Consider the following 23,675-nt stretch of genomic DNA (forward strand, 5'->3'; position numbering starts at 1 on the left):
CATAAATGAACTTTCTAGAGCGATTCTCCTTAGATGTAAGTGCAGAGGAGGAAGGCCCTGCATTACCTCTAAGATTGCAGTGTGGCCAGATAGCCATGCAACCGTGATTCCTACACAAGCGAGTATTTGCACTTTTTGAGAGTCCATTATTTTAGACCCAATGTTTTGCCACAAACTCTACGACACGTCCAAACAGCTCTTGTTGGTGGCAAAATATTTGCGAGGTGAGTATTTCACGTACGGTTTCTATCTAGGATAACTCCGAGATACTTAACCTTTTAGGTTGTAATATACCTTTTCCGCTGCGGCAATGGTAATAGACTCCACTGAGGGGTAATATAAACTATGTAAAACTAATATGTACTTCAACTAAAAATAAAAACAAAATTCTTTACATCATTCATTGACATCAAGATCGTACTAGGAGATATGAATTCTCAAATAGACAAAGAAGAACTTTTCTTAGGAACCATTGGTAAACATTCACTCCATCAAAACACCAATGAAAATAGAGATTTACTTATACTTCGCCAGTAGAAAAAACATATCATAAGCTCGACTTTTTTCGCACACCGCAACATACATAAAGCGGCATGGATTATGTCAACCGCTAACCAAATTGTTCATGTCTTTATAGACAAAAGGGCCGCAACGAGTAAACATGTGAAGAGCCGAAGAGGAACATGCTGCTGACCATCTCCTAATATAGATAAAATACAGATGTAGAATTCAGAGAAACAGTAGGGACAGGCAGGAACAAACAACAGAACAACTAGATATACAAATATTAAGATAACAAGATATCAAACAGAACTATGAGCGTTTGGAGGAGGCCAAGGCTCGATTAGGAAAGAAGCAGACCCTAACCTGGCCCCATCCTTTACGAATATAGCCTAATATGAAACTCATCTTGAATATTTTTAGTAGGTGCGGCAATTGGATATCCATTCCCTGCTATAGCAGAGCTAGAAAGAAACCGCCCTCTCCATAAGACTTATCTCCTTCCGATTCTATTCTTTGTGAATATCTTTGTGAATATGTCAAAGAAATCTCTTAAAAACCTCTAGCTATAAGCCGTTTTCAAAATTTACCAACAAATGATTTTTTTTGCAGTCGTACAATATTGTCGTTGTCACAATATACACGATCAAATTTACGACGCAACCAACTGCTGCAGACTGACTTGTTTGTCTGCGTCAAATCGCGCCGATTTGGTCGAATGATGCAAATACACGATCAAATTACATTCAATTTTGTAGCATTCGACAAAATCGTACTGCGGCGTTGGAACGTGAGTGGCGGGCTTTAGTTTATTCTTGTATAAACACCAGTCTGTTTCGGTATACCACAGGACAGGACTTGCTCACGCTCCGAATTAACGTCGAAACGCAGGATTTCTGTGACTACTTTGAGTCCTCATCATAGACATGCCAGTTCTGAATTATGTTTGGAGTAAACAACTATTGTAGTTAGAGTGATATCCAGTAGCTCTTTCCTAGTTGCAGTGATAAATATAGGTTTGTTACCTTTCTTAATGTCTATTTTACAAAAAGGTTTTAATGGGTGCTCACCTTATTTTTTTGTGTCTGTACTACTCAATACAGTATTGCGACAATTTGAGTCACGTTCAATAGTAAGTTCTGTTCTTTCTCTTGCACCAGCTGATAAGGTGGTAAACTTTCTCTGGCGGGGAAAATGGCAAGCAGTAACTGTAAAAATTGACACAAATGTTTCTTTTCTGGTGGTTTTTGTCATTTTAAATAGATAGAAATAGATATTTCCTTAAAAACTCTCTAGATAAGGAGGTAAATTCTATCGTAGGACCTTTGTCGACTCGTTTTAAAGTTCTGCCATTTTGAGTATCGAGGCCATCATTCTGTGTCTTCAAGAATCTTGAATGATGTGTTGATCAGACTATCAGGAAGATAAGGCGGACTTATGTTAGTTCGGCCTAACTTTGCCTCTATTTGTCTATATTATTGTTTCGTATTACCCATATGCAAAACAACAATTAGTTTACACATTACACTAAAAACCTTTCAGTTTGACAGATTCGTACGGATTAAAAAAATGGACTCGACTGAGTCTTAGGACTTTTATTTGAACTAGCTCCTGTAACTGTAATGATATGCGTGGTGAACCGTCATCAGCACCATACAAACCGAAATAGAAAATTCTAAATTGTTGAGTGTATGCTTCCCCAAATGTTTTACATTTTGCGTGTATTTGTGTGTATTTTACAAGCGTATATTATTTTATAACAATACACGTACCAACATACATACATCGAGTGTATTATCGAATCATGAGGAAAAATAGAGAGGAAAGCAAGAAAATCTTGAAAAGGAAAAACAAATCAAAATATATTACAAACGAGAGAATATTTTTAAATAATGATTGAATGGAACAAGAAGGAAAAATTCAAAAACAAGTTAGGAAATTTGCTAAAATAGAAAAGGAAAAATAGACAGCAAAAAACAATATAAGGAAGGAAGCAGTACATAAATAACGACCTAGCAAATGAAAATGGCAGCGGTTGGAGCGGAAAAGTAGGAAAAACAGATCACAATAAGGCAAAGTCGCAAAGGGAAACCGAAAGAAATAAATCAGAAATAAACAAAGAAATAGTAAAACAAAAAAATTAGCAAAAGAAAACAGCCGCTTGGAATATCAAAACAACGTCAACAATAGGAGAAAGGAAAGTACACAAAACATAATGTTACATGACAATAAAGTACTATTGGCATAATGTGTTAAAAATGTCCAATAATATATGCTTGTAAAAACCTCAACTGATTTAAAAATTATTTCTGAAATATATGTATTATTCATACTTTTTATTATTGTTGATAAATATATCTACGTTGTGGTAGCGATACTTATATATTATAATACATTTAAATTGCTAAGTATAATATAATTTAGAGATAAAAGTTGTTGTATATAATTTTTTCGAATTTTCCAAAAACAGAATTTGACATATTGTCTTTAAATTGACAAAATATTGAATAAAAATCTAAGAATGCTGTAATATTATACAAATAGTTTTAACTTACCTTTGACCTGGACCTGTCATGTCTGGGCAACCAGATGGAGTACAAAATTCACTAATTGCACCATATACTAGATTTACATGGTCAAATAGGGCCATAGCTACAAATAAAGTTTCTTATTAAAGCTTCGTATATTTAGGCTACATTCAAATACTAAAGCGAGAGTTATCTGGTACGTTTATATAAAAGGTGAAAAAGAAATGAAAAACTTCGAAACCAAAGTGTTTTATTGGTTTTCTAAATGTTCGTATTTAAAATTTATACATTTTTGCATACGTTTGCATCAATCCCATTCTGAAAACAGTGGTGACAGTGACAGTGGTGAAACAGAAGTGCTTCGTGAACGAACAACTTTAGTGGGACTCGGTTCATTGTCAAATACTTAAACAGTAGACTGTTGTTCGCCTTCAAGTTCATACGACCATATTCATGTTTCGTCTCCTACAACAATGTTGTATATGGATTTTGTACGTCTTCGGTAGAATTTTTTTAGCAGTCGTTGATAAACATCAACATGAATCTTTTTTGCACTACGATCAAATTATACGAAATCTATCTGGAACATATTTTTCTCACACCTAAATGTTTATGAAAAATCGATCTTCTCTGATGGTGCTTAAATATAAATTTTATTTATCTTTTGATGTTATCAAATATCATGCTAAATGGATGAGGGTCCACTAACGTGTCTTAAAAAGAAACTAAAAATACAGATAAGGTAGTCTATATTTTCAAAAGTAATATCATACAGATTTGCTCCTGTTGATTACACAAACCTACAAATACAGTAGAAGATTGTTAGTAATGAATATAATAAAAAGCTTTAAGCATGTGGGAGTGCGTCAAAATATTCTTGAGAATTTATAGAGCAAAAGCTATATACCGGTCCTAAGATTTTAAAAGCAGACGTAGAAAAGCCATGACCAAATACCATCAGACTGACTCAAACTTGTAAATGACGAGAATATCTCAGAGGTAAGAAATAACTACATTTGTGCAACTGGAATAATTCCACAGACATGGCTTGTATATTTATCCCCATGGTACAATAAACACAAGGTATGATACATAATGTTGCAAAATCGGTTCGCTTCGCGCATGACGTAGTTAAGAACGCTTCTTCACGCAACATTTGAATGTAATTGTATAGGAAAGACTTTTAATTTTAAGTTTTTTATATAATTTGGCTCATTTAATTATAGTAATTATAAAGAGATGATAAAATTGTGTTATTATAATATTTAATCAGAAATAATATGTGGTATCTACATAAAAATGGGTCGAGTACAGCTAAAAATTTTAAAATTATTTTCAAATATACAAGGTATTCCCACTTCTTAATTTGTTAATGATCGCTTTGTAATGTAGGTACACAAAATTTGTACGTATATACTGAACTAAACACAAAATCAAAATAAATAATGTTTAAGTCAACTTTATTTAGATCGGATGAGCTAGCTGGCCATCGAATATGAGTGTAGTGAGGTCACACAATATTGCACAATGTTTTAAATGACATCTTTCATCAATACTATCTTCAGAATATTCAATTAATGGAACTGGTTCTCTTGTTGTATTCATTGTGTTCGTTGTACCATGGGTTCGAGCGTTCTTGACTACGTCACACGCCTAGGTCAGCTGTCAAATGTCATGCGCAATATCATACCTTGTCCCACTTCCAAAGAAACCTAATACATCGTCATGACTTAAGACTTTAGTCTCATGAGTCACTCTGTTAAACTGCTTGTCACAATAAGTCTCAATAGAATTAAACAGTAATTGGAAAAACAATGGGAAACAAACAAGTCGATTTCAGAGTAGAATTAGGAACAAGAGAGGCATTGTTTTCAATGTTAACATTACTCCAAAGATCATGGGAAATGCAGAAACCAATTTACGCCTGCTTTTTGAAAAGGCGTTTGATGATAGAGTCCAACACGATAGGCTGTTTGAATATCTAGAGATGATGGGAATATATGATAGAGGTCTAAGGCTTGTACACAATTTATATTTGAAACAAAAAACCTCTATTCTGGTAGGCGATAACGAGACAGAAAAAATTTTCACTGAAAGAGGACTCAGACAAGGTTTTATCCTAACTTCGTTTGACGTATACTCGGAAATAATATTTAAAAAAAAAAAGCCTTAGAAAGAGAATGTGGAGTTCTAATTGGGGGGGGGGGGGCTGTTAACAACATCAGATATGCGGTATGACATATCGATCATGGCTGAAAGTATCGAAGATTTTTAATTCCTTATACACCGAGCCACCAGAAAATTCTCCAAGAATGGACTTGGCATAAATACATCAAATACCAAGCTACTTATAGTAAATAAATAAGACGTTGACCCTATGCAACTAATTTTCAACAATGAGTCCATTAAAAAGTTAACCATTTCAAAAAACACTTAGGATCCTGGAAAAACGGCACATTAAATCTTAACACTAAATTCTACTGTCTATGTCAGTAGACGAGTACATCAAAATATTTTAGAATAATCTTTTAAGATTAATAATTTAGAATATGAACTTAAAAGCAACAGCATTAAATAATTCAAGAGAATAGCAACGTGCAAGATAAAGGATAGAAATGGTATCGTGGAAAAACCTGCGTGGCAGTTGCCTGTCTAAAAACAATCTACATATCCTCTCATATTTGGTCCTATATGGCCAGAATATACTAAATTAATAACAGTAAAAAACAGAGGACCTTAAGACTTTAGAGGACTAAGGAGACTAGGAGACTAAGAAGGGCCCAAAAACTAACAAAAGGACCTCCAAAAAGAAAGTCAAGAACATGAGAGATCAAGGTGCTGACACTAAAGACGTCCGTCATATTACCAAGGAAACCTGCAACTATTTCTTGAGGGAGAACTGATGTAACACATTCTGCTAAGCGGACTGCATCAACTGGAAGTACTTTCAACGAAAAATATTAAAATGAACAAAGCCGCAACCTTCTTCAAAAAAAGATTGTGGTGGTGGGGATTAAAAAACTGCTTTATTGTATACCTAGACAGAAGTGATCCTTAAGACTTTCTCGGACAAGATAGTGCCCGAGCATGAAATACGATCCAAATCGGATGCCTTAATAAAGCATGGATGAACTTCCATGTGATGGAAATCGTTTCAGGGCCGGGTAATTTAAAATTTATATAAGTGTCGAGGAAGAGTTCTTTTATATCACAAAGAACCTTCTTGAAAGAAAAACATGGTGGCAAGTTATTAGGGTTAACTAACTCCCTAAATCCAAACGTGTTCTGGCAACCGTTCAGAAACCAAAAGTTTAGATCTGAAAGTAATATTAACCACTCTTTGAAAATAAAATAATAAACGACTCTAGGCAATACAAAGCTCCAAACCAATGGAGGACTACACGCAAGTCTCAGGGTCGAATACATGCAGATAAAAGAAACGTTATAGCCACAATAACCTTAACATTCAGAAGATTTAGGGACTCAATTTTAGAGCAAGTGAGTTAATTATGGGTTCCTATACAAGATACTAAAATTAGGCACTGTATATATTGGTTATATGACCTATGTAGTTGACGGTTTTTACCTACAGCACCAGACTTCTTGGAGAGAAGTATTCTTACGACCAAGTGCCAGAGACGAGTAGTGCTCCCCTGCGATAAGAAAACGAGTGTATAATATTGTTTTAAGTTGATACACCATATTTTTGTCGATCTGTGGATATTACTTTTAATCGGTACAAGTAAGAAAAAGTACAACTATTATTTATATTTGTATTTACCACTGCATTAAATAACTAAAAAAACTTTTGATATACTTTTTCTAAAATATCAAGACGTTGCTGGCGAATTAATTACAGAAAATATAAGACTTCCGACGAAGATAAACCATTCAAATCCAAGCTAAACTTTTTGTAAAAACAAATATTAAGACAAATAATTTAGATTCCATATACACTGGACAAATTAAAGTAATCGTTATCGATGGATTTAAAAAAGATTTTCTAATGACCCAAGACAGAAACAGGTTACGAAGAGCAATGGGCAACATTATTGTTGTAAATTTAGTTTTAAATTATAATTCTTCGGAAGAAGCTGATGTTTCAGCGAAATTTGTTAAGTTCACTTTATTCTGTAAAAATTAAAAACAGTGTTGTATTTTATATTTTATGTAATGTTTCTGAATATGAATTTCCCTCAAGTAACTGCATATTCCATAAATAGAAAAATCTTTCACGATTATTGTCGCTTATTGGACTGCTATTCTATAATAAACCCATGACATCACGCTGCAATGTAATATAGATAATGTAAATACTAACCTCGAATGAAAACCAAATAGGTTTCAATCAATTTTGTGAATGTTTCTTCGCTATATAGGCGAATATGAACCATTTATAATAAAATAACTGTGACACAATTCCCTTGTAACAGGGTTAACCAAATAAATTAAAAATGTTTGAGTTGTGATGTCTTACTTTATACTACAATTTGGTTTTACCTGAAAGATTATATCAGTGCAGTGGTTTATAGACAAATTTACCAGTATATACACCTTATACGGATAAAATAAATAAAATATACACCTTATATGGATAAAATAAATCCATAAATAAAAAGTAAAAAAATATTGTAAACAGAAAAAAGCCAGAATTCCAAATGCGAAAAAGAAAAGGGGTAAGGTCATGTGGTAGAAATGTTATACACTGAAAAAAGTGATGCAAAAATGTGACAGTTAATATTTTTAAAGAAAAAAAAAACAGAATTTTGGTACTAATATATGGTCAACGAGAGCCAAAACTTTAAAATACCTTAGTGGGCAATTAAAATATAAACTTAATATTCATTAAGCGCAAAATTAATTTATGCATTTACAAATGAAAAAAAAAAAATTAAATTTCGTTTCCCAACTATTTGACTCGGTTTAAAACGGTAAACCCGTCGATATACCGAGAATACTTCCATAGTCGCGGCAGTCTATCTTGAATCATAATTAAGTTACGTCGAATTGTTTAGTAGGTGCAAAAGTGGGACATTTTCTAGGGTAAATATGAGACAAGGTTAGGTAAAAAACGAGGCTAATTATATATTTTTTAGCACAATTCCAAGAAAATATATAAAAAGCTAAAATCATCATAAAACGATGAAGACCTTCAGTTCATGCAGCACTAAATCATATCAAAAAAGTTAAGATTAGTTTAAGAATGGCATCCAAACGCTTTAAAATAGATAAATCCACGTTAAGTAGACGGGTTCATGAAAAACACAACAAAATACAAGGTCGAAAAACCGATCTTAGACCCGAAATGGAGCATAACCTGGTGGAAAAAATTAGAATTTTGGCCAAATGGGACCATGACAAAACAAGAAATCTTAGAAACGGTCCAATCCTGTGTAGATGAGAATAACATTACAACTCAATTTAAAAACAACAAACCTGGGCACGACTGGTTTCGTGCTTTTTGTAAAAGGCAACAAAAGTTAAGCCAGAAGAAGATGAAGCAATTAGAATTACGTATACCTACGGCAACCAGCGATCCATTTCTAGTTTATGGATTTCACGACCGCGTACAGGAAACCATCAAATCAATAAATTAAACCTCACTCACCAGTAAGTAACTCACGTAAGCTTATTTGGAACATAGATGAAACCAGTTTTTATTCCGATCCTTCTCATATTAAGGGTATGGCTGGAAAGTTTATAGGAATATACCGGGGTCAGGAAAATAAAATACCTCTGTCATAGCATATATTTCAGCTTCCGACAGATTACTACCACCCCTAATTATTTTTCAAGGAGCCAACTTATGGTCTAGCTGGAAGGGATAACATGACATATTAAACACTTTGTATGTATGCTCGGAAAAAGGTTGGATGACTACCAATATTTTCCAGCAGTAGTTTATAAAATTTTGTGCAATAGTGCCATTAATTATAATTAAAAGACCATTAATTATAATTCTCGATGGTCACATTACCCATTTCGACAAAAGTCTAATTGAACCGACAATCGCAGAAAATATAACTTTACTGAAACTTCCAGCACACACCACGGACCTTTTAAAACCTTTGGACAAATGCTGCTTTGGACCACTAAAGCTCCGTTGGAATGAAAAATTAATTAACTAGCAACGTGAAAATCAAAGTTATCGAAATCTGAATTTTCGGACTTATATGAATTATGGAATGAAGGAATACATAAGGAAACAATCATTTCTTCCTTCTCTATTATTGGAGTCTTTCCCTGTGACAGAACAAAGTAACCCATAGACCGTTTGGATCATGACAAACTGAATAAGTACTATAATGCAGAAAGTACAGTCGACCAATTAGAAATTTCTGGGGAACAAGTTTTTGACCAGCAGTCCCTTAATTGTACAAATATTACTAAATCTACTTTATTTCAAACTCGAAGTGTTCTTAGTAACACTCTAAAAAACAATTCATTCTCTGCGTCAGAATATACATCCAGTGTTTCTCCAGCCGTTCCCAGCACAAGTGATGGTAGAGTCGACAATAATAAAATTCTTATCTCTTTCGAGTCACTTCTACTCGCGAAGGTTAAAAGAACGACTCCAAATCCGCAAAAAGGCGCTTAATAGATGGATCTTCTAGTATTGACTAGTTTCGAATACATGCAAGAAATTATTTCTAAAACTGAAATAGGAAAGACACATAAAAAAACAAACAATAAGAAGAATGCAGTATTAAGTGACAGCGAAGAGTATGGCTATGGCAATCAAGATCTCGATATATATCCGATGAAAGAGTATGGCTACATACTCGTACAATTTCATACGAAAAAAAAGATTGTATATTACGTTACTCGTGCTGAATCGGTAGATAATGGTTCCCATATATTATCTTACCTACGGCGTAAGGGCAATTCATTTATATATCCTTCCAATCCAGAAACGTACGAGATCGATCGTATAGACGTAATAATAAAGCTTCCTAATCCGACTTCCCATAGTGGGACAGAACGCATGAAGAAGTCACTAATATTTAAATTAGATTTTTCTTCTTACAATGTTCAATAAACCTTAAATTTTTGTTAATCTACATCTCCATTAGAATAATGTTTCATTTACTATATCTACCTTTTAATTTCTTTCTTTTATATAAAAAAAGTATTTTCTAATATAGCTTGTGTATCATTTTTGTACCATGCCATTTCACTTTCTTCCAAACCCAATTTTACTGACTTAAACACAGTTTTTAAATATGTCTCAAATTTGCCCAGAGGTTGCCTCATAATTGTACATTATGAGGGGTGAAAAATGAGACATATAAATCTCATATTTTTAAAAAAGTTGATAATTTATTGGCAAATTGACCATATGAGAAGGTTCTGTATATATTTCTGCACATAAAAATGTTTTACGCTTTTAAATAATGTTTAATAATTGCCCCACTTGACCCTAGAAAAATAAAATATAATAAAATAATGATAATAGAAAAATAACAAAATTATATCGAAAATGATAACACGGACCTTAACATCCAGTGAGCAATGGGGCATACGTAAAACAACAATTATTAAGCAAGCTACAGATCATTTGCTCGAAACAGAATATCCCACACCACACAACGGATTCTTCAATAATGAAAGCGATAATATCACAAAAAAATAATGCATATAAACTTTGCAGCGAAGTAGAACTCTTGGGCTACGGACCAAGCCTGTAAGGAAATAAGGAGAGAAGATAAACAAGTACATATAGAGAAAAAACGGATTAAAATCGGATTATGGAAGAACTTTTACCGCTAAAGGGTAAGAGTAAGTAAGTAAGTAAACAGATGGGTTGAGTACTTCAAATAATTACTCTCCACTGAAGTGGAATGTGATACACAACACCCCCATACCTCCTTTAATGTTTGAGGTTAGGAAAGCAGGTAAACATCTCAAGAACATGTCACCAAAAAACGAAGACATTACCGTAGAGCTCTTTAAGAACAGGTAAAATTCTTATAAATCAAATCTGCAAAACAAATACTAAAATCCGGAACGAAGAACAAATGATTTATACACACACTACATAAAAAATGATTTATACAGTCATCAAGTACATATAAGCAATCCCTTCATACAGTCATCAAGTGGATATGTTAACCAAAGTATCAAGGTATGTGGAAACTAGGAGTAGGGCAGCTGAAAAAGAAGCACAGGTCCACCTACAAGGAGATAAAATGAGAAGATGATATATACTGAAATCACTTTTTACTGTAACTTACAATGTTGATAATAACCTTCACCGTTAAGAAAATTTTTTATTAAAAATCCTTTATAAAAGATATATAATTTAAAAATCCAATCGGGCTATATCACAAAACGTTTTCGGAATCCATATTCCATCATCAGTGTCTAGGTATACAAGTATTGAGCCACTAAATATGTGGGTAAAAACCCGTTAAAAATTGTTTGTTTAAATTTAGTTTACATTATATGGTATTAAATATTATGATAATAAAGTTACCATAATATTTAATACCATATAATGTAAACTAAATTTAAACAATTTTTAACAGGTTTTTACCCACATATTTAGTGGCTCAATACATGTATACCTAGACACTGATGATGGACTATGGATTCTGAAAACGTTTTGTGATATAGCCGATTGGGTTTTTAACTTATATACCTTTTATAAAGGTTTTAAAGGTATAAATTTTTTTGTGATATATGGTATACAGCCAACTACAGGAACTTAGATTACTTGTGGACGTTAAGAAAAATGTTTCTACTTACTATGTGATGCTAGCCATTCATTATAGTCAAGACCAGGTGGTAAATCTACTAATAGTCGCATATCCATTTCTGGTAATTTTCGTTCTAAAACAGTGGCCTCTAAATACAATTTTGAGTCATTTGATGATGTTGATTCACTTCCTTCCTTCTCTTTACGTCGTGCTTTTCTGTGAACAAACAACTTTTTTAATATACCAACATTAAAAAATTATATTCTAGATCTTATTATACATACTATAATTATACATATATAATTTAATCATAAATCTGAAAAAAATTATTTTTATTTTGTGTGTTACAGCTTTATATACTGTGGTGAATTTGAATCTTCTCCTAAATCGTCTATCGTCCATGCGTCTATCGGTGTCTATCGTCTAGTGATGCTAGCGACCACATTGACCCATCTTATTCTATTCACAGCAGCTCGAAATAAGTCAGTTGACTTTAGACTAGTCCATTTCCTATGATCGACCAGTCAGGATATATGTCTGCATCCAGGGCCCCTCTTGCCCTCAGTATTGCCTTGTAAAATCAACTGTAAAAGTCGGTATTTATTATTACACATAATGTGGCTGTAGTAAGCCCCGAATTTTGTTCTTTACGGTGTAAATAATTTCTTTGTCTTTTCTTAGCCTCTGGAGAATAGTTATGTTAGTTGTGTTGTGTATATAATTAGACCCTTAACATTCGGAAGCACAACATTTCAAATGCCTCTAACCGTTTTATGGCTTCTTCCGTAAGACTCCTTTCTACTCTGTAGAGGACACTGAGTATGTCACATCTAAGAATTCTTATGTGTATATTGATACTTAAAGATAAGTTGCAGATGATCTTCCTAAGACCGATAAACAAGCTCTGGCTTTTTTAATGCAAGTTTTTATTTCGTGGCTATGATTCCAGGTATTAATATTGCAGCCCAGATAGCATATTTTCTCCACTCTTTCTAACGTTTATTGTAATTTTGGCGTTTATGTTGGTGTTCTTATTAATAATTATTTTTTTGTTTTCTTACAATTTTAGACTGTATTTGTAATATATTTCTACAACAGTATCCATCATCCTTTGGAGCCTCTGCACACGATCTGCCAGAAACACAGTATAGTCTGCATATATAATATTGTTTATAAGTTAGCCCTTTACTGTACTACCATCTTCAGACAGTTTCAGATGGAACACAAAGATTTTTTTAGAGTATATGTTAAATAATGCTCTTGACAGTTCATTTTCGAATCTTACTGTTGCTTTTTGTTGGAGATATAAGTCTGAGATTAGTGTTATATCCTTACCATCGAGTCCTGATGTTTTTAGAATATCAATTAATTTCCCATGTGGTACTTTGTCAAATGCCTTCTCGAAATCGATAAAACATGCATACTCATCACAGTTGACATTCCTGGCTCTCTGTATTACAACTTGGAAACTGAAAAGTGCTTCCCTCACTCAGAGTCCTGCACTGAATCCAAATTGAACTTCACTTCTTCTAATCTTCTAAGGTGTTCTTCTAATTTAGTGTATATGCACGAATGAATGATAGTAAGAAGTACTTTAAGTACATGGCTCATCAAACTAATTCATCTATTCACATTTCTTAGCGTTGCTTTTTTGGGAAGTGGAATGAATATTGATAGTAGCCAGTCTTTTGGTAAGTAACCAGTCTCATTATATGGTACAGTACTTTTGCAGGTACGCCAATGTCAAGAATCTCCAGACGAAGCCACCAGTAAAAGGAAGGGTAACTTGGTGTAGCTTTGTCAACATCTAGATCTGGAGACTAAGGAAGAACGACAAACAGGGTTGATTAGACTATTGAGAGATAAGATAATTGAGAGATTAACTGCCATATATAAGTGTGCTTAGTTCATTCTTAAAAGATGTTTGATATAATAAACCACGATGAACTAATTAAATATTAGTCACTGGGTCTAGGTAGTAGAGACTGCCATATAATAAACAATATTTATTAAGAACAAATTGCAACTGTAGATGGGGGATCAATGAACAGAAAATATACAAATAAAAAGAGGCGTATGTTCAGAGCACACTATGAATCTAGCTGTAAGAAATATTGATGAAGGAATACTTGTAAATAGAGAACAACTATATAACAAAAGATACACTACATGTGCTTGCAATTTAATACAAAAAAAAAACAAAATATATGGTTATGGTTATAAGTAAAAACAAGACAACATCTAGAAACTAACTATTAGTCAAACAACAATCAATAGCACAGACCACCCACTATTGCCATTTCAGTATGAATTAAATGATCATTGGGAATATTAAACTGAAATAAAGATTAAGAAGCTAGGAGCAGTCACCAAAATGAAAAAAATCTGGAAGTCACAACATAGAACTGAAAATTAAAATTGACTTGCTGAGGTACTGCTCCACTCTTCTTAAATATGGATTGGAATCTAACTGAGATATCAATGAAAAAACCTGAAGCATTTGCGAAGTGCTGCTATAGAAGCATATTAAGGATCTTTTGAAAGAACAGCGTTATAAATGAACAGGTTCTAGAAAGAATAGGGATGATTGCAAGAACATAAAAACCATAAAACAATGCAAACTGGAATAACTAGACCATATAATATACAATGAACAAATATATAAACTGCTTCAAATCAAACTACTATAGGACAAGTTTTATGGAAGAGGTCTAGAAAGAAGAATATCCTGGTTACTGAAGTCAATTGGCTTATTGTACATCTTCCATTTATTCATGATACCCATTTCAGAATTATGGAACCTTGTATCAGCTTGTGCATGTCTATTTAATGTGTATTATATGTTTTTATAATCACTAAGTAGTCTCTAAAAAGTATTTGCTGTGTAATTTTGCTCCTTACAGTCATGCAACATATGGTTGATTGTTTCAGATGCCACAGAGTCTGCAGCTTAAGTCTCCATGAAGCAGTCCCACTATACGCAGGAGTTCCTTGACTAAAGCATGTACAGTAAGGAAACCTGCTATAATTCTTACTTGATCTCTGCTTGGTTTCTATAGGGCATGTCTGCCCAATATACATTTTCCCATGTACTTGACTTATTATACTCTCCTAATGGGGGAGAAATCTTGTTTTTGGTTACAAGCTTTCTCCAGGAACCTGGCAGTGCTGTTAGGAACCCCCAAGGCTGGCTCCAGATTGAAGTATTTTGTAGTTTATTCTCTTTTAGCAAGTCAACAGATCTTTCATGGTTGTTTATTCTCTGATGATATAGTACCCACACCATTTTGACACTATTAGCTTCCTCCAATCTATTAAGTTCTCAGCCTTCCGACATTAGCTAGAGACTACCTTAACTATCTGTGTATATATTTATCCACTTAAGTTCAAAAGCTGTCACATTAATTTGTCTTGCATAAATAGAGCTAAAGTCAGAAGAGTCATGTTAGAATGCCTAATACAGGGTGTTCCTTAAGAAAAAAGAAGTTTTGATATTCCACCCTTTTTTGAGTAACCCTGTACTTTAAAATATTTTCTTTATTAACGAACATATCACTGAATAGACCAATTTTTTTACCCTACTGCTGTAACAACTGTCTCATCAATAGTGACCCAAATATTATATTTATATTATACATTGCACAATATTATTACATATTGCACATATGGCCAATACTTCTTCTACCACATTGTGATTTGTCCCTTGCTATTCTAACAATTCTAGTGTCCCTCATTCTACTGATGTGATTGTTCCATTTTTTTTCTATTTAGTGTCCACTCATTTATACTCTATACATTACATTTTGTTCTGATTTTTTCATTCTTTATTTGGTATCTCAGCATGTTGCCTGTAATTCTCTGAGTATTCTCATTTCTAATATTTCCAGCATTCTCTGTGTTTTGGCAGTATTCAGAAACTCCTGTTTCTGATACATATGTCATTATTGGTCTTATACTGTCCTTATAGATTCTTGATGTTATCTCACAGTTATGTGTCATCTACACCATATAGTAAGGCATCCTGCTAATCTATTTGCTCTTTGTATTTGATCTCTTACCTTGTTTTTCAATGTCCCCATAACAGGACAGTGTAATCCCTAGGTAGTTTATTTCCATTACTTGTTCAATGCTAACTCCATTAACTTCCAATTTACTTATTGGTTCTTTGCTGATTAAGTATTGCTCTAGTTTTCTGTTTGAGTTTTTTCCTTTTCTGTTCTTTAGTTTTTCAAGTGTTTTTATACTTCATGCTTGCTTATGTAACCTTCTTGATTTATAGTAATTTCTGGTTCCACTTCATTTGTTGTTCCTTTGTATATAATCTTATCAAAAATTACAATACCTATGTTAAATAGTTCATTTAGGATAATTAAAATAGATTATTCAGTTTATATAACATTGCAAAACGGCATATTTTAGTATTATGTTTATTAAGAACTTATTGTTTTATTTAATTGACTGGTTAATGAGTGATGCAATTAAGTACAACAAAAATTAAATATTAACCTCTTAGGTAATTGCTTCCAAATAATAGGAAATGACATCAATTTGTGAAATTCTGTTTATATTTTTCATCTTTTAGTTACATACTTATTACACCAATACAATATTATCTATATTAAAAATATCAACCAAGTTTGAGACTTTTAAAATTGATTTGAACTTTTTATGGCTACTATAAAATATATATATTACCTACAGAAACAGTTAGTAATACTTTGTTCATCAAAAACAATAATTTTGGCACTATTATCTATTTTAACCTTAGAAATAGTTCTACTCAACCACATAATGAATTGTCTACTGTATCAATCACATCATTTAATGGTTCTAATTCTGACACAACTAACAGGATCAATGTTAATTAAGGTTTGAAACCTGTAAGAGCTAATAAAAGTCAACCTTTATTAGATTTTTATCATTTAAAACCTAATAAATTCAGTCCCTCTTAATTAAGTTAGTGTGGTTAAATGTGTTAGGAAATTATATTCTCTAGGACAGATCAGAGTCTAAATTAACTAAAAAGGTTATTAAGTAATTAAAAAATACCCAGTCCTCAGAATTAATTAATTAATTGGGTATATGTTATTATCTAGATCTGTAATTTGAGAATTTTTATTAAGTTTAATAAATACACACATTAGCAATATCTGGAAATATTTTGTAAGAATTTTGATATGCATATTTATTTATAAAATTATAACTTTTTAGAGATTATATTTTTTTGAACATTTAATTAATATTATTTAAGTAATGACAAAAGAATAAAATAAAACAATATATTATGTCAAACAGTTTTTTTCTTTTCCAAGATCATACTAAAACATTACTTTAAAGACTAAAAAAATATTAAATATAATGGGTAACTTTGCTGTTTGATAAAGCTCTATTCCCTCTTGCATATTATGTGAAATTTCACTTTTTTTCTAGTCTGTCATATCTCATTCACTCAGCGGATTTATATGAATGTGGATTAAACAATCATACTTAGTTTTAGAAGATAAGGTACTTAATTGGGTTAAGATTTAAGAATTGAACTACCAAAAACAATTAAGTATGAACATTCTGAATTAAGTAAACCTACTTAGTGTTATGAGGATATGACTAGTGTATTAACAAAATATATATATATATATATATATATATATATATATATATATATATATATATATATATGAATATATATATCATCATCATCATGTGCAGCTTTATCAACCGTTTCCAATTACGGTGCAGCCTCCCTTATTTCAATGTTATTCTATATTCGACGATGTCTTAGTTATACGTTGTTCTAATAATTTGCGCTCATTTGCGCCCATATTTTTCTATCTTGTGCTATTCGAGACCACGTTGTTCCTGTTAATTTTCTAATATCATAATCCCATCTGAGATTATGTTTATAAATAATTATGTTCTTCTAGTCTGTGTTATATATATATATATATATATATATATATATATATATATATATATATATATATATATATATATATATATATATATATATAACACAGACTAGAAGAACATAACAGAGCTGATGAACTTATTAGAAGATGATCAGCTACAAAACTACATTGATCCAGAGCTGGTCATAGGAGTGCCATAAAGCACCAAGAGAACTAAAATTGGACTTGAGAGTTAGGCTGGCAAGGTGCTATATTTTCTTGACTCTGCTTTATGCTTTATGGGATAGAAGCATGGACACTTAACGCGTCGACTGCTAAAAAGTTGGAAGCATTTGAACTGTGGGTGTATAGAAGAATCCTGAAGATATCATGGACCAAGCATGTAACAAACAACGAAGTCATGAGAAGAATCAACAAAAGAATGGAAGTCTTGGAAACCATCAAGACACGAAAGCTGCAATACCTGGGGCATGTTATGCGTAATGAGAGATACAACCTACTTCAATTGATTATACAAGGGAAAATCCAGGGCAAGAGAAGTGTAGGAAGAAGAAGAATCTCATGGTTGCGTAACTTGAGGGAATGGTACGGATGCACATCAATTGAACTATTCAGAGCAGCAGCATCTAAAATCAGAATAGCCATGATGATTGCCAACCTCCGTCGCGGAGATGGCACGTAAAGAAGAAGAAAGCACCATCCTTGACCAGAAAAAAAAATAGATCCAAACACAACATAACTTTTAGTGAAAAAGTACTCAGTCAAGCATATGGCAAAAGGTACAGTAAACAGACATGTGGTAATAGGGCTGAAGTACTGTGGAAATCAAGTAGGAACCAGCTCAGAGTTTTAAGAGGCTTCCTTACTGGACATGCACCAGTCAAGGGACACTTTTATACAATGGGGCTGTTTCATGAAGACCTAAGCTACAGACTCTATAACAAAGAACCTGAAACAATAAACCACATCTTGCATGACTCATCGAAGTCATTAGATCTCAGGTACTAACACTTTTTGGAGAGTACCAAATGATTTTAAAAAGATATGGTACCTATCCACTAGACCTGTATAACTTGGTACAGGGTTTCAGAATTCTGGAATGGGTATCATGGATGAATATAATGAAGATAAACAATAAGCCAATTAGCTGCAGTACAACCAATTCATAACAGATAACTTCTAAAAAAAGGAGAATTTAGTTACCCTTCTACTGACACAGAACAGTATTGATTCCAGGAAGTGTCAGAATAGAGGGAAATGAGCTGACCACAAATTAGCCAAAAATAGGTGAAAAAACAAATGGACCTAAAACCCTTTTGGGGAATTAGTAACAGTTTAATGCTGGAAAAAATTGAAAGATATATATTTTGGAATATATATCTTAATAGAGTGGAAATTGGAAAGAATTATAAGAAATAATATAATCAAAAATACTTCTAGTGAATTGTAACCATAGGAGATATAAAGATTGCATTAGTTTAAATAAAAAACTACATATTTCAACAGGAATATGTATAGGCCATTGACTAAGAGGCACATGAAAACATTAACAAGTGGCAGATACTGTAAGATTGAGGATGAAACTTTTACACATATTATACTCTCAAAATTGCTGTGCTCTAAGGAACTGCAGAGCACATAAGACAGAAAAATATATTTAAAAATTAGTCTTTTATGAAAAAATGGCTCTGAACAGCATTTACAGTTTATGTTAGCAGTGGGGAGTAAATGAGGAATACTCTATAATTTATAACAATAACTTCATAATTAAAACAAAGCAAATGGTAATCCATTTTATAGTACAAAGTCTCAATCCAAGATTATTGCTGATAAATACAACAAAACAATAGAACAAAAGAAAAATACCAAAAAAAAATTAAGGAGAGTGGTATATAATGAAAAAAATTGGGACTAAAAAAAGATATCAGAACAATAATTAATATTTGTCAGATATAAGAGAACACAGGATAAATAGGTGATACATGTAGTACTTACTTAAAGATATTCTAAAAGAGTAGAAATATATGGAAATATAATATTAATTCATAGGGGGTCAAAGAGAAAAAAGATCGGAGAGAAAAAATTATCATGGAGAGATGAGGGATTTAGTGAAAGAAATATAGGGAAGTTACTGAGAAGATGGAAATCACTGGATAAATAAAAGAACTGCTGAGTGTAGAATATTTCATAGTAGTTATAGGACGTTTACTACCTAGATCTATAAGTAAAGTGTTCCGTTTAGTTTAAAATATTTTATAAATTGAATATTGGGAAATATTCAGTCTTAATAAAATACATGTGTTTTTAAAAGAAACAAAGGGTAGATAAAATCACATACCCTATAAACCAATCCACGGTGTCGCGGAGGTACTCTGGTAGTCGCTCCAGTTTGTTGTAGTTTTTAAGTTTTTACAAATAAGAAATTGCTGTCTACAAATTATGAAATGTCTCTCAGCTGATGTCCAAAACTTCAAAATCGCCAAGCACAGAATTGATGTATATTGCACAACAAATTTAAAAATGACTTCTAAAAACACTTAGAATTACTATAAATACACTATCACACTTGAATGCAAGTTCTAATTCTTCATTATTTAGATATTTATTCCTAATTTAACAAACTGAAATCACGATTTTGCAAGTAAACTCCATATTTATTAATAATAGCACTGTTGTCATCGCTAACCTTTGACTTCTGTGTTATTGTTGTGATTTATTTAATTAATTTAATTAAAGTCAAAATATACAAAGTAATATACTATTTTAAAATATTTATACAATCAATATTTAATTTTTATGTTGAATAAATCATCGATAGCAAGATTAATTACATGAACATAAATTTATATGGCAACACCGCTATACTGTCAAGTTCATTTTTGGCAAGTACAGATCATCCACATTCTGTGATCCTAACATTGTCACAGAATAATAAATCAATTTTTGTTTATTCTGTGACAATGTACAATGTGAATATTTATTTTATTTAGTAACATATAAAAGTTATAAATTAACGAATTTATGTAATGAGAAATATTATTTTCGTATTAAATATATGCCAAAACATAAATTTGTGGGACACTCCCTAAGTAAATATGATTTAAATATTTCAAATCGAATCATGTGTAGCGATATCTTTAAAAAATAATATATTTATATTCTAAATTCTAAATCCAAAAAATATGTAGCAAACAAATCACAGGACATGAACTAAAATAAAAATAAACGCCTGGGGTTACCCAACACAATTGTCAATTCTATGAATATTTGACATAAGTTCGTCAAACGTCAAAATAATATTTGACATTTGTACAAACGAACATAGTTAATAAACACAGTTATTAAAATTAAATCAACATTTCTTTCTTTCAAATTTTATGAATTTTACAAATATTTTCTATTAGTAAATAAGGATTTATTAACATATAAAAATGTATTATTAATGTCAAATGGGTAAAGCTCAATTCAACATGTTATTATTCCTTTTAATAATGAAACTTTTTTAGAGGGCACACAAGAAATTTTAGATTTATCAAATAAGAAATTGAAGAAGCTAAATAAGCCTACTGCTACAGAGTCGCAAGTCACAACCCTTATTCTAGATGATAATGAATTACAACGGTTAGATAATATAGATTCATTTACTAAATTACAGAAGGTATAATTAGTGTAATAGCTCCTCTTTACAATAGCCCACTATATTGGTCATTAGGATAGCTCCTTTATCAGTAGCGGCACTCTATGTTTGGTCAAAGACGGAAAATCAATTTATTATACTTTGTTCTCTCAGTTCTTGTTCATAGATCCCAAAAGGTTGCAGTTTTGTTAATTTTTTTGGTGGTAATAAAAAGCCATCCATGATTTTATTGATGATGGGCCATTGTTTAGAGGCAATAAAAGTAAATAATAGTATAATAGAATAAGTTTATTTTAGCTTTCTGCTACCCGTAATCAACTATTGCGAATGTATGGTGTTTGTCGCCTTCATTTTCTTCATACTCTAAACTTATCTTATAATGGTATACTTACTATTGAGGGGCTAAAGGAGCTTACAAGCTTAACGAGGTTGTGTTTAGCTGGGAACAGTATTAAGGTGGGAGCAATAATTACATTTACATTTATATATAAAAAAGTAACATTGAAGTAAAACTTTCTAAAACAGATTATTTTTTTAAACTCAAAACACTATAAATCATAAAAACGTATACTCTATTCACTGAACTGTATCCTAATTGACTAGTAAATTTTTAATTTGATCAAATTTGGACATTGACTGGAAGTTACTGTCAGGCCAAGTGTGCATGATCATAGCCAATATTAATTGTAACTTAAGAGTAAAAGCATATTCAGATGCAGTTTATTAGTAAAATAAAGCTGAAATTAATAATAAAACAAAGCTATACTTAAATGTTTATTTTTGAAATTTTATAGTTGCTTATAGATTAGTGTATACACATGGAAAAGTTTTTAATCAAAAGTATTGAACTTTAATTTTTGTGTCATCAGCATTTATTTGGTTTAAATATGGTACTTCTACTGCCATGAATAACAAAATTGCTATTGGTAGAACACTTTTTGAGGTAATCTGTTATCACATACTTTAAATATAAAGGACTCTTGTACTTTTCTTATGTAAAAGCGGTTTCAGTTAAATTAGAGGGAGATAGCTTTGGTCATGCTGATCACAAGTTCTCATTGCCCCAAGACTCAGAAATCAATTTTTTTGAGCTACAGAGGTTCAAAGTGTCTGTTTTTAGCCCATTTGAATAATACATATTTGTATAATATATAGGGTTTTTAGTAAATAAGTACAACAAACTTTAAGGAGTGATTCTGCATGAAAAAATAATAACAGTTTGCTATATAAATGTATGTCTGCAAATGCTTCTTTCTGGAAGTCCCTATCACTTCGTGGTCTATTTTGGTATGCTTTGTTTTTTCTCTCTGTTTTACTGTTATTATTAATATTACATGATATCATGTAACAAAGTTTAATTTTTTTCATTTTTTAAATGTCTTCTGCTGTTGGCTAGATTGGTATGATATAATTTATTTATTTATTTATTAACGGGATAACCCCAATAACAGTAAAAATACAATAATACAGAAATAATAAACTTATGAAAGTACAAAGGACCTCTTAAGTTGACTCAAACTGGTGTTAAATAGGTCTACATCTGAATTATTCAACAATCTCACATATTTGTGTAACATATTGTTAATCCATATAATGTTCAATGAAGGGGGATATTAAAAGTATGTAGTTAAATGGCGCAAACCTAAATATGGAGCATTAAGTCTGATTTCATTCAGCAGGTAAGGGCAATCAATATGACTATAATTTGAAAAAATAAAAGCAGCTCATGAAATATCCCACCTAATACTAAATGGTAGTAATCCTAGTAGTTGCTCGATATTAGTATAATCATAATTAACAACAGTATTATCAGTTCTGAATGCAGTATCCGAAGAACCTATTTTGAACAGCTGCTAATGTGTCAATATGACATTGAAAGTAGGGTGACCAAACTAAACAACAATATTTCAAGATAGATGTTACAAGGCAACAATAAACTAACCTAGTTGCATTTATAGAAAAATCCTTATAATTTCTTATGACAAATCAAAGTAACTTAGAAGCCTTTATGAATAATAAGTTGATATGCTTCACCAAGGAAAGCCTTTCATCTAAAGTATCTCCTAAGTCTTTAATGGTAGAGACATACTTAAGAGGTTGCCCATCAATGAAATAAGTTATACCAATCCTGTTCACCTTTCGGGTGAAACTGATAAAACAACACTTATTAACATTTAAGTGAAGACCATTCCTACTATTCAAATTTTATAAATGATCAAACTCAGCTTTGTAAAGACAAATGATCTCTAAAATCTTCTATAACCCTGCAGAACATCAAGTCACCAGCAAACATTAAACAATGACTGTTAAAAAAAAGCTCACAATATCATTAACAAATATGTTCAAAAAAATAGGTGATGTGTGTCCTCCCTGCCGAACACCTGAAGTGGCCATTATTGACTCT

The 23,675-nt window shown here is 31.9% G+C and overlaps 2 protein-coding genes across 3 annotated transcripts in view; one reads left to right on the plus strand and one right to left on the minus strand.

Annotated features, from left to right (window-relative positions):
- The window catches only part of Mob2 (MOB kinase activator 2), a 44,480-nt gene extending 24,010 nt beyond the window's left edge, over positions 1 to 20,470 (minus strand). The window contains exons 1-3 of one of the 2 annotated variants that reach the window (XR_011950674.1): positions 19,973 to 20,470; positions 11,778 to 11,944; positions 3,057 to 3,153 (exon numbers count right to left, since the gene is read on the minus strand). Coding sequence is in view for 1 of the 2 variants with exons in the window: in XM_072529687.1 (XP_072385788.1) it covers positions 3,057 to 3,153; positions 11,778 to 11,844 (164 nt within the window). In the remaining variant the exon portion in view is untranslated. The remainder of the gene's footprint in view (positions 1 to 3,056; positions 3,154 to 11,777; positions 11,945 to 19,972) is intronic. The other variant, XM_072529687.1, reaches the window with a different exon arrangement.
- A 478-nt stretch (positions 20,471 to 20,948) lies between these two features.
- The window catches only part of Cep97 (centrosomal protein 97kDa), a 63,955-nt gene continuing 61,228 nt past the window's right edge, over positions 20,949 to 23,675 (plus strand). Inside the window, exons 1-3 of the mRNA XM_072529688.1 lie at positions 20,949 to 21,087; positions 21,141 to 21,292; positions 21,569 to 21,727. Coding sequence (XP_072385789.1) covers positions 21,084 to 21,087; positions 21,141 to 21,292; positions 21,569 to 21,727 — 315 coding nt within the window. The 5' untranslated portion in view covers positions 20,949 to 21,083. The remainder of the gene's footprint in view (positions 21,088 to 21,140; positions 21,293 to 21,568; positions 21,728 to 23,675) is intronic.

This window comes from Diabrotica undecimpunctata, chromosome 4 (genome assembly GCF_040954645.1).
Source record: "Diabrotica undecimpunctata isolate CICGRU chromosome 4, icDiaUnde3, whole genome shotgun sequence".
Lineage (NCBI taxonomy): Eukaryota > Metazoa > Arthropoda > Insecta > Coleoptera > Chrysomelidae > Diabrotica > Diabrotica undecimpunctata.